This window comes from Aegilops tauschii, chromosome 5 (genome assembly GCF_002575655.3).
Source record: "Aegilops tauschii subsp. strangulata cultivar AL8/78 chromosome 5, Aet v6.0, whole genome shotgun sequence".
In the NCBI taxonomy this organism is placed as follows: domain Eukaryota; kingdom Viridiplantae; phylum Streptophyta; class Magnoliopsida; order Poales; family Poaceae; genus Aegilops; species Aegilops tauschii.
Window position 1 is genome coordinate 61845570 of NC_053039.3, and position 12431 is coordinate 61858000.

Here is a 12431-nt window from a genome sequence, read left to right on the forward strand (position 1 = left end):
TAGCAACCGGGGACGTCCAAACATCACTATGCAATAACTGAAACGGAAAGGTGGAAATGTTTGTAGACTCGCTAAAGGGAAGACGAACGTGCTTGCGAAGACGGCAAGCCTCACAAGTATGATCGTCGACCTTATTACATGAGAAAGAAAAACTATGAAGAATCTGACGCATAACGGTGGGGTTGGGATGACCAAGACGGGCATGCCAAAGATCGTCACTGGCGGCGAAGGCGACGGGACGACAGGTGGTGGTGGCGCCGGAGGGGTGCACTGGGTAAATCTCGTCCGGGCTGTCACATCGGTGGAGTACCATCCGTGTACGGGCGTCCTTCACAGAAAAACCGATATCGTCAAATTCAACAGTGATAGGGTTCTCACGAGCAAGGCGACGAACAGAAACAAGATTAGTAACTAAGTCAGGAGACACAAGAACATTAGACATATGGACAGGAGTAGAAGTAGACGGAAAAGACATATGACCGACATCTGTAATGGGTAGGGAGGAACCGTTACCAACGGTGATACGGGTGGGAGTATGAACGGGAGTGGCAGACGTGAGGTTAGCGGGATGAGCAGTCATGTGAGCGGTGGCGCCCGAGTCCATGTACCAGTCACCACCGCCACCATAGGAGCTCGGTGACGGGGCGGAGTGCAGGGCCGGGTCCCACAGCGGCGATACCTGAGGAGGGTAAAACCCTCTGTATGCCGGCGCGGGAGCTGCACCGAAGGCCGACGTGGACCCGTAGGCGGGCGCAGGCTGGGGGCGTTCTGCGCGGCGAAGAGAGCCTGGTGGCCCGCCGGGCGAGGCCCAAGGATGCCCAGAGCAGGAACCCGAGGAACCGGCATAGAGTACGCGTGGACGACGCCGGTCCACGGGTTGGTGTCGTACGTCCATGGGGGAGTCACCTGCTGCTGCTGCTGACGAGGGCCCCCCCGGCGCCTGTTGCTGCTTGCGGCCGCCCTCGCGGGGGTTGCCGCGGCGTCCGCCGCCCGGTTGCTGGGGGGCAGCGGGAGGGGCGGGAGGCGCGGGCGGGAGGGGAAAATACCCCGGAGGCGTGGGGGGCGGCGGCTGCTGCGCGACGCGGGTGTGGCGGCCTGTGGAGGGGCACCACGTGGGGTGCCAGCGGCGAGGGCGTGATGCTGCACACGGTTCTTGACCCCCTTCATCCGGCGCTCTCCAACCCCAGGTACGCCACAAACTTGGGGAAGGAGGGCTCCGGCATCAAGGTGAGGTTGCTGGTGGCGTTGCTGAAGTCCTCGTTGAGGCCGGCGGTGAGCGTGCTGAGGAGGAGGTCGTCATCCACCTTGGCTCCAATGTCACAGAGTTCATCCGCCAACGTCTTTAGGCGGCGGCAGTAGTCATCAATGGACTGTTCATCCTGGTGACAGTCAAAAAATTCCTGCTGCAAAAAAACGCGGCGCTGAAGCTTGTTGTCGGTGAAGAGGCCGTTCAGCTTGACCCACATGGCACGGGCATCATCGCCGGCGCTCACGACCGTGTGGAACAAGTCCTTGGAGATGGTGCTGAAGAACCACCGGATGATCGTGGCGTCGATCGCGGTCCACTCGACATCGTCCACCATGGCGCGGGAGTCCACGGTGCCATCCACATGATCCACGAGGTTGTTCTCGCGGAATAGCAGCGAGAAGTACGTCTTCCACGCGAAGTACGTGGAGTTGGAGGCGTCGAGGACCACGGGGACGCGTGCATGGACGTTGATGTCGTGGATCTCAGCAGCTTCGACGGCGAAGGGGTTGGAGTAGGTGGAGGCGTTGGACGACATGGCTGCGAGGTCGTGGGGATGGAGGCGGCGCGGCTTGGGGAGAGGCGGCGCGGCAGTGGAGGACGGGCGGCACGGCGGGAGGGCGGCACGGCGTGGAGGGGAGGGCGCGCGGGGAGGAGAAGGCGCGCAGGGAGGAGGGGCGGTGGCGGCGGCGTGGGGCGGCGGCGGGAGATCGCGGCGGCGGCGGCCCGAGGCGGCGGCTAGGGTTAGCGGAAGCGGGAGGATCGACTTGTGATAGATACCATGTAGAGAATGATTTGGTGCATGGATAATTGATTGATCGTGCACTAGGCACATATATATAGGTACAAGGGGTGCGACCGGTATCTTGTCTCCTAAGATACACGTACATACGGAGGGATACAGACACTACAGGTACTGCATACAAGACCCAGACCTACGTACATGTACATATGTTCCAACACTCACGAGCTGGTCTCTGGCCTGCCTGTAGTCGAACTACCTATCCTTCGCTGCCTTTGCTAGCCTCTTCCTTAAATACGTCGCCTGAGACAACAGACGGAGCCGCCGGATGAGCAGTGTAAAGCAAGGCCGATCCCACGGACAATTCATCCAGGTGCGTGCCCTTGCCGAGGCCAACGGTAGCAACAGCCGAAGCCAACGCCAACAGGCCCACATCGTCGGGAGGTTTCTCGTTCTTTGGATTCGCTGCACGGTCACGGTCATAGATGATGATCGTTGAGAACAATGAGGAGATCTCCAGACACGGCGCCCACATGGTACGTTGACGATGGCAGGTTCCGTCGGCATGGGCCACCCTGTAGGCATGGGCACATGGCCGTTGATCGCGTAAAGCTCACGGGCTCATCGACGCGATGGCGGTGCCCGTCACAGAGTGTTGTCGATGGCTAAGAGATGCTGCACGCAGCGGAGTGGAGAGCCGATCATAGGTGCTGGCGGAACCGCGGATGTACGCGCTGCCACCATGTGTTAGCGGCTCCGGGAAGGGTTCCACAACATGGTCGCCCCCACATCGTCTCCTGATAGTCGCACCGCCAAAACGAAGAAGGCTGAGCAGCCCCTGATGAACAAACGATGAGTTCATGTGGCCGCTCATCCTAATCCTACTCCATTGGAAGGAGGAGGAACACAGATGGCTCGGGGGCTCCCGCTACCACCCCCGACGGCACCTGCCCTCGTCGCCGGGAGCTCCTCCCTCGGCGGCCCCTCCTCGCCGCCCTCCCTCGCCGGTCCCCCGCTCCCGCCCTGCTCCCCCCTCCCCGGCTCGCCGCCTTCCTCCCTCCTCCCGTCGTCGGGCCGGCCTCGTTGGGCCGATTGGGCGGCCGAGGAGGACCGGGCGAGGCCACGGCGGGTGTTGGGGATCGTTGCAAAAATTTAAAATTTTCTACGCATCACCAAGATCCATCTATGGAGTTTACTAGCAACGAGAAGGAAGGAGTGCATCTACATACCCTTGTAGATCGCGAGCGGAAGCGTTCAAGTGAACGGGGTTGATGGAGTCGTACTCGTCGTGATCCAAATCACCGATGACCGAGCGCCGAACAGACGGCACCTCCGCATTCAACACACGTACGGTTGGGGAAGACGTCTCCTCCTTATTGATCCAGCAAGGGGGAAGGAGAGGTTGATGGAGATCCAGCAGCACGACGCTGTGGTGGTGGAAGTAGCGGGGATCTCGGCAGGGCTTCGCCAAGCACAGCGAGAGGGAGAGGTGTCACGGGAGGGAGAGGGAGGCGCCAGGGGCTGTGGTGCGGCTGCCCTCCCTCCCCCCACTCTATGTAGGGGCCCTGGGGGGCGCCGGCCCGTGGGAGATCCAATCTCCAAGGGGGCGGCGGCCAAAGGGGGTGGCTTCCCCCCCAAGCCAAGTGGGGGGCGCCCCCACCCCTAGGGTTTCCAACCCTAGGCGCAGGGGGAGGCCCAAGGGGGGCGCACCAGCCCACCAGGGGCTAGTTCCCCTCCCACTTCAGCCCATGGGACCCTCCGGGATAGGTGGCCCCACCCGGTGGACCCCCGGGACCCTTCCGGTGGTCCCGGTACAATACCGGTAACCCCCGAAACTTTCCCGGTGGCCGAAACTGGACTTCCTATATATGATTCTTCACCTCCGGACCATTCCGGAACTCCTCGTGACGTCCGGGATCTCATCCGGGACTCCGAACAACTTTCGTGTTACCGCATACTAATATCTCTACAACCCTAGCATCACCGAACCTTAAGTGTGTAGACCCTACGGGTTCGGGAGACATGCAGACATGACCGAGACGACTCTCCGGTCAATAACCAACAGCGGGATCTGGATACCCATGTTGGCTCCCACATGTTCCTCGATGATCTCATCGGATGAACCACGATGTCGAGGATTCAATCAATCCCATATACAATTCCCTTTGTCAATCGGTACGTTACTTGCCCTAGATTCGATCGTCGGTATCCCAATACCTTGTTCAATCTCGTTACCGGCAAGTCACTTTACTCGCACCGTAATGCATGATCCCGTGACCAACCACTTGGTCACTTTGAGCTCATTATGATGATGCATTACCGAGTGGGCCCAGAGATACCTCTCCGTCATACGGAGTGACAAATTCCAGTCTCGATCCGTGTCAACCCAACAGACACTTTCAGAGATACCTGTAGTGTACCTTTATAGTCACCCAGTTACGTTGTGACGTTTGGTACACCCAAAGCACTCCTACGGAATCCGGGAGTTACACGATCTCATGGTCTAAGGAAATGATACTTGACATTGGAAAAGCTCTAGCAAACGAACTACACGATCTTTGTGCTATGCTTAGGATTGGGTCTTGTCCATCACATCATTCTCCTAATGATGTGATCCCGTTATCAATGACATCCAATGTCCATAGTCAGGAAACCATGACTATCTGTTGATCAACGAGCTAGTCAACTAGAGGCTCACTAGGGACATGTTGTGGTCTATGTATTCACACATGTATTACGATTTCCGGATAACACAATTATAGCATGAATAATAGACAATTATCATGAACAAGGAAATATAATAATAACCATTTTATTATTGCCTCTAGGGCATATTTCCAACAGTCTCCCACTTGCACTAGAGTCAATAATCTAGTTACATTGTGATGAATCGAACACCCATAGAGTTCTGGTGTTGATCATGTTTTGCTCTAGGGAGAGGTTTAGTCAACGGATCTGCTACATTCAGGTCTGTATGTACTTTACAAATATCTATGTCTCCATTTTGAACACTTTCACGAATGGAGTTGAAGCGACGCTTGATATGCCTGGTCTTCCTGTGAAACCTGGGCTCGTTGGCAAGGGCAATAGCTCCAGTGTTGTCACAAAAGAGAGTCATCGGGCCCGACGCATTGGGAATCACCCCTAGGTCGGTAATGAACTCCTTCATCCAGATTGCTTCTTGCGCTGCCTCTGAGGCCGCCATGTACTCCGCTTCACATTTAGATCCCGCCACGACGCTTTGCTTGCAACTGCACCAGCTTACTGCCCCTCCATTCAAAATATACACGTATCCAGTTTGTGACTTAGAGTCATCCAGATCTGTGTCGAAGCTAGCATCGACGTAACCCTTTACGACGAGCTCTTCGTCACCTCCATAAACGAGAAACATATCCTTAGTCCTCTTCAGGTACTTTAGGATATTCTTGACCGCTGTCCAGTGTTCCATGCCGGGATTACTTTGGTACCTTCCTACCAAACTTACGGCAAGGTTTACATCAGGTCTGGTACACAGCATGGCATACATAATAGACCCTATGGCCGAGGCATAGGGGATGACACTCATCTTTTCTCTATCTCATGCCGTGGTCGGGCATTGGGCCGTGCTCAATTGCACACCTTGCAATACAGGCAAGAACCCCTTCTTGGACTGATCCATATTGAACTTCTTCAATATCTTGTCAAGGTACGTACTCTGTGAAAGACCAATGAGGCGTCTTGATCTATCTCTATAGATCTTGATGCCTAATATATAAGCAGCTTCTCCAAGGTCCTTCATTGAAAAACACTTATTCAAATAGGCCTTTATACTTTCCAAGAATTCTATATCATTTCCCATCAATAGTATGTCATCCACATATAATAAGAGAAATGCTACAGAGCTCCCACTCACTTTCTTGTAAACACAGGCTTCTCCATAAGTCTGTGTAAACCCAAACGCTTTGATCATCTCGTCAAATCGAATGTTCCAACTCCGAGATGCTTGCACCAGCCCATAGATGGAGCGCTGGAGCTTGCATACCTTGTTAGCATTCTTAGGATGGACAAAACCTTCCGGCTGCATCATATACAATTCTTCCTTAAGAAAGCCGTTAAGGAATGCCGTTTTGACGTCCATTTGCCATATCTCATAATCATAGAATGCGGCAATTGCTAACATGATTCGGACGGAATTCAGCTTCGCTACGGGTGAGAAAGTCTCATCGTAGTCAACCCCTTGAACTTGTCGATAACCCTTAGCGACAAGTCGAGCCTTATAGATGGCCACATTACCATCCGCGTCTGTCTTCTTCTTAAAGATCCATTTATTTTCTATGGCTCGCCGATCATCGGGCAAGTCAGTCAAAGTCCATACTTCGTTTTCATACATGGATCCTATCTCGGATTGCATGGCTTCAAGCCATTTGTTGGAATCCGGGCCCGCCATCGCTTCTTCATAGTTCGAAGGTTCACCGTTGTCTAACAACATGATTTCCATGACAGGGTTGCCGTACCACTCTGGTGCGGAACGTGTCCTTGTGGACCTACGAAGTTCAGTAGTAACTTAATCTGAAGCTTCATGATCATCATCATTAACTTCCTCCCCAGTCGGCGCAGGCACCACAGGAACATCTTCCCGCACTGCGCTACTTTCCGGTTCGGAAGGGGTGACTATCACCTCATCAAGTTCCACTTTCCTCCCACTCACTTCTTTCGAGAGAAACTCTTTCTCCAGAAAGGACCCGTTCTTGGCAACAAAGATCTTGCCTTCGGATCTGAGGTAGAAGGTATACCCAATGGTTTCCTTAGGGTATCCTATGAAGACGCATTTTTCCGACTTGGGTTCGAGCTTTTCAGGTTGAAGTTTCTTGACATAAGCATCGCATCCCCAAACTTTTAGAAACGACAGCTTAGGTTTCTTCCCAAACCATAATTCATACGGTGTCGTCTCAACGGATTTCGACGGAGCCCTATTTAAAGTGAATGCGGCTGTCTCTAAAGCATGGCCCCAAAATGAGAGCGGTAGATCGGTAAGAGACATCATAGATTGCACCATATCTAATAGAGTGCGATTACGACGTTCGGACACACCATTTCGCTGAGGTGTTCCAGGTGGCGTGAATTGTGAAACTATTCCACATTTCCTTAAGTGTGTGCCAAATTCGTGACTTAAATATTCCCCTCCACGATCTGATCGTAGGAACTTTATTTTCCTGTCACGTTGATTCTCAACCTCACTCTGAAATTCCTTGAACTTTTCAAAGGTCTTAGACTTGTGTTTCATTAGGTAGACATACCCATATCTACTCAAGTCATCAGTGAGAGTGAGAACATAACGATAGCCTCCGCGAGCCTCAACACTCATTGGACCGCACACATCAGTATGTATGATTTCTAATAAGTTGGTTGCTCCCTCCATTGTTCCGGAGAACGGAGTGTTGGTCATTTTGCCCATGAGGCATGGTTCGCATGTGTCAAATGATTCATAATCGAGAGACTCTAAAAGTCCATTAGCATGGAGCTTCTTCATGCGCTTGAGACCAATGTGACCAAGGCGGCAGTGCCACAAGTATGTGGGACTATCGTTATCAACTTTACATCTTTTGGTATTCACACTATGAATATGTGTAACATCACATTCGAGATTCATTAAGAATAAACCATTAACCAGCGGGGCATGACCATAAAACATATCTCTCATATAAATAGAACAACAATTATTCTCGTATTTAAATGAGTAGCCATCTCGAATTAAACGAGATCCTGATACAATGTTCATGCTCAAAGCTGGCACTAAATAACAATTATTGAGGTTTAAAACTAATCCCATAGGTAAATGTAGAGGTAGAGTGCCGACGGCGATCACATCGACCTTGGAACCATTCCCGACGCGCATCGTCACCTCGTCCTTTGCCAGTCTCCGCTTATTCCGCAGCTCCTGTTTTGAGTTACAAATATGAGCAACCGCACCGGTATCAAATACCCAGGAGCTACTACGAGTACTGGTAAGGTACACATCAATTACATGTATATCACATATACCTTTGGTGTTGCCGGCCGTCTTGTCCGCTAAGTATTTGGGGCAGTTCCGCTTCCAGTGACCACTTCCCTTGCAATAAAAGCACTCAGTCTCAGGCTTGGGTCCATTCTTTGGCTTCTTCCCGGCAACTGGCTTACCGGGCGCGGCAACTCCCTTGCCGTCCTTCTTGAAGTTCTTCTTACCCTTGCCTTTCTTGAACTTAGTGGTTTTATTCACCATCAACACTTGATGTTCCTTTTTGATCTCCACCTCCGCTGATTTCAGCATTGAATATACCTCAGGAATGGTCTTTTCCATCCCCTGCATATTGAAGTTCATCACAAAGCTCTTGTAGCTCGGTGGAAGCGACTGAAGGATTCTGTCAATGACCGCGTCATCCGGGAGATTAACTCCCAGCCGAGTCAAGCGGTTGTGCAACCCAGACATTTTGAGTATGTGCTCACTGACAGAACTGTTTTCCTCCATCTTACAACTGAAGAACTTGTCGGAGACTTCATATCTCTCGACCCGGGCATGAGCTTGGAAAACCATTTTCAGCTCTTCGAACATCTCATATGCTCCGTGTTGCTCAAAACACTTTTGGTGCCCCGGTTCTAAGCTGTAAAGCATGCCGCACTGAACGAGGGAGTAATCATCATCACGTGACTGCCAAGCGTTCATAACGTCTTGGTTCTCTGGGATGGGTGCTTCACCTAGCGGTGCTTCTAGGACATAATCTTTCTTGGCAGCTATGAGGATGATCCTCAGGTTCCGGACCCAGTCCGTATAGTTGCTGCCATCATCTTTCAGCTTGGTTTTCTCTAGGAACGCGTTGAAGTTGAGGGCAACGTGGGCCATTTGATCTACAAGACATAATGTAAAGATTTTAGACTAAGTTCATGATAATTAAGTTCATCTAATCAAATTATTCAATGAACTCCCACTCAGATAGACATCCCTCTAGTCATCTAAGTGAAACATGATCCGAGTCAACTAGGCCGTGTCCGATCATCACGTGAGACGGACTAGTCAACATCGGTGAACATCTTCATGTTGATCGTATCTTCTATACGACTCATGCACGACCTTTCGGTCTTCCGTGTTCCGAGGCCATGTCTGTACATGCTAGGCTCGTCAAGTCAACCTAAGTGTATTGCGTGTGTAAATCTGGCTTACACCCGTTGTATTCGAATGTTAGAATCTATCACACCCGATCATCACGTGGTGCTTTGAAACAACGAACCTTCGCAACGGTGCACAGTTAGGGGGAACACTTTCTTGAAATTATTGCGAGGGATCATCTTATGTAAGCTACTATCGTTCTAAGCAAATAAGATGTAAAACATGATAAACATCACATGCAATCAAATAGTGACATGATATGGCCAGTATCATATTGCTCCTTTGATCTCCATCTTCGGGGCGCCATGATCATCTTCGTCACCGGCATGACACCATGATCTCCATCATCATGATCTCCATCATCGTGTCTTCATGAAGTTGTCACGCCAACAATTACTTCTACTTCTATGGCTAACGTGTTTAGCAATAAAGTAAAGTAATTTACATGGCATTATTCAATGACACGCAGGTCATACAAAAAATAAAGACAACTCCTATGGCTCCTGCCGGTTGTCATACTCATCGACATGCAAGTCGTGATTCCTATTACAAGAACATGATCAATCTCATACATCACATATATTTCATTCATCACATCCTTTTGGCCATATCACATCACAAGGCATATGCTGCAAAAACAAGTTAGACGTCCTCTAATTGTTGTTGCATGTTTTTACGTGGCTTCTATAGGTTTCTAGCAAGAACGTTTCTTACCTACGTAAAACCACAACGTGATATGCCAATTTCTATTTACCCTTCATAAGGACCCTTTTCATCGAATCCGTTCCGACTAAAGTGGGAGAGACAGACACCCGCTAGCCACCTTATGCAACTAGTGCATGTCAGTCGGTGGAACCTGTCTCACGTAAGCGTACGTGTAAGGTCGGTCCGGGCCGCTTCATCCCACAATGCCGCCGAAACAAGATAAGACTAGTAGTGGCAAGAAAAATTGACAACATCTACGCCCACAACAAGTTTGTGTTCTACTCGTGCATAGAAACTACGCATAGGCCTGGCTCATGATGCCACTGTTGGGGATCGTTGCAGAAATTTAAAATTTTCTATGCATCACCAAGATCCATCTATGGAGTTTACTAGCAACGAGAAGGAAGGAGTGAATCTACATACCCTTGTAGATCGCGAGCGGAAGCGTTCAAGTGAACGGGGTTGATGGAGTCGTACTCGTCGTGATCCAAATCACCGATGACTGAGCGCCGAACAGACGGCACCTCCGCGTTCAACACACGTACGGTTGGGGAAGACGTCTCCTCCTTCTTGATCCAGCAAGGGGGAAGGAGAGGTTGATGGAGATCCAGCAGCACGACGGCGTGGTGGTGGAAGTAGCGGGGATCTCGGCAGGGCTTCGCCAAGCACAGCGAGAGGGAGAGGTGTCACGGGAGGGAGAGGGAGGCGCCAGGGGCTGTGGTGCGGCTGCCCTCCCTCCCCCCCACTATATATAGGGGCCCTGGGGGGCGCCGGCCCCTGGGAGATCCAATCTCCAAGGGGGGCGGCGGCCAAAGGGGGTGGCTTCCCCCCCAAGCCAAGTGGGGGGCGCCCCCACCCCTAGGGTTTCCAAACCTAGGCGCAGGGGGAGGCCCAAGGGGCGGCGCACCAGCCCACCAGGGGCTGGTTCCCCTCCCACTTCAGCCCATGAGGCCCTCCGGGATAGGTGGCCCCACCCGGTGGACCCCCGGGACCCTTCCGGTGGTCCCGGTACAATACCGGTAACCCCCGAAACTTTCCCGGTGGCCGAAACTGGACTTCCTATATATAATTCTTCACCTCCGGACCATTCCGGAACTCCTCGTGACGTCCGGGATCTCATCCGGGGCTCCGAACAACTTTCAGGTTACCGCATACTAATATCTCTACAACCCTAGCATCACCGAACCTTAAGTGTGTAGACCCTACGGGTTCGGGAGACATGCAGACATGACCGAGACGACTCTCCGGTCAATAACCAACAGCGGGATCTGGATACCCATGTTGGCTCCCACATGTTCCTCGATGATCTCATCGGATGAACCACGATGTCGAGGATTCAATCAATCCCATATACAATTCCCTTTGTCAATCGGTACGTTACTTGCCCGAGATTCGATCGTCGGTATCCCAATACCTTGTTCAATCTCGTTACCGGCAAGTCACTTTACTCGTACCATAATGCATGATCCCGTGACCAACCACTTGGTCACTTTGAGCTCATTCTGATGATGCATTACCGAGTGGGCCCAGAGATACCTCTCCGTCATACGGAGTGACAAATCCCAGTCTCGATCCGTGTCAACCCAACAGACACTTTCAGAGATACCTGTAGTGTACCTTTATAGTCACCCAGTTACGTTGTGACGTTTGGTACACCCAAAGCACTCCTACGGCATCCGAGAGTTACACGATCTCATGGTCTAAGGAAATGATACTTGACATTGGAAAAGCTCTAGCAAACGAACTACACGATCTTTGTGCTATGCTTAGGATTGGGTCTTGTCCATCACATCATTCTCCTAATGATGTGATCCCGTTATCAATGACATCCAATGTCCATAGTCAGGAAACCATGACTATCTGTTGATCAACGAGCTAGTCAACTAGAGGCTCACTAGGGACATGTTGTGGTCTATGTATTCACACATGTATTACGATTTCCGGATAACACAATTATAGCATGAACAATAGACAATTATCATGAACAAGGAAATATAATAATAACCATTTTATTATTGCCTCTAGGGCATATTTCCTACAGCGGGACCCTCCCGGCAGACTTGCCAATTCGGAGACCATCTGGCGGAGTGTGTCGTGCCGGTCCTTGGGCTGCTGGCTCCGGCCGTCTCGAGCCCCCTCCTCCCCCTTCCTCTGCCGGTGCGGCCCCGTGCCCGCCGTGCACCACCGCCGGAACCACGCCGTGAGGCCGGCCGCCACGGTAGTGGGGCCCGAGCCCGCGCTTGGGGGTGGCCGAAAGGTCGGAGGTCGGCCGGGCCGCGGTCTCGTGGCGCCACCCTTCGCCGGCGCGGCTCGCCGGTGCGGCCTCAGGCGGTGGCGGCCATGCTGGATCCCCGGGGGCCAAAATTTCGCCCCTTTCGCCTGTCGGCAGCAGTGCCGGCCGGCATGTTGGCGGCGGTAGGGAATTGCGCCAGTGGAACCCTAGCGCTCTCCCTCCCTCCCCTTCTGGAAGCGTTGGGCCGTCCCGGGCCCAATGGGCCGGCTGGGACGGGGGCGGCTGTTGGGCCTCTCAGCTGCACCGCTGCTGGCCCACCCCATCGCCCCTCCTGCCTCCCTTGGGCTGTGGCCCAGGCCCAGTCTGGAGGCCCACCTCCCCCCTC

The 12431-nt window shown here is 52.4% G+C and overlaps 1 protein-coding gene across 1 annotated transcript; it reads right to left on the reverse strand.

The window, feature by feature from the left end:
• Nucleotides 1–1163: 1163 nt before the first annotated feature.
• On the reverse strand, nucleotides 1164–1784 carry LOC141022563 (uncharacterized). The gene has a single exon (XM_073498824.1). The coding sequence runs from the start codon at nucleotides 1782–1784 to the stop codon at nucleotides 1164–1166; it is 621 nt and encodes a 206-aa protein (XP_073354925.1).
• Nucleotides 1785–12431: the final 10647 nt, after the last annotated feature.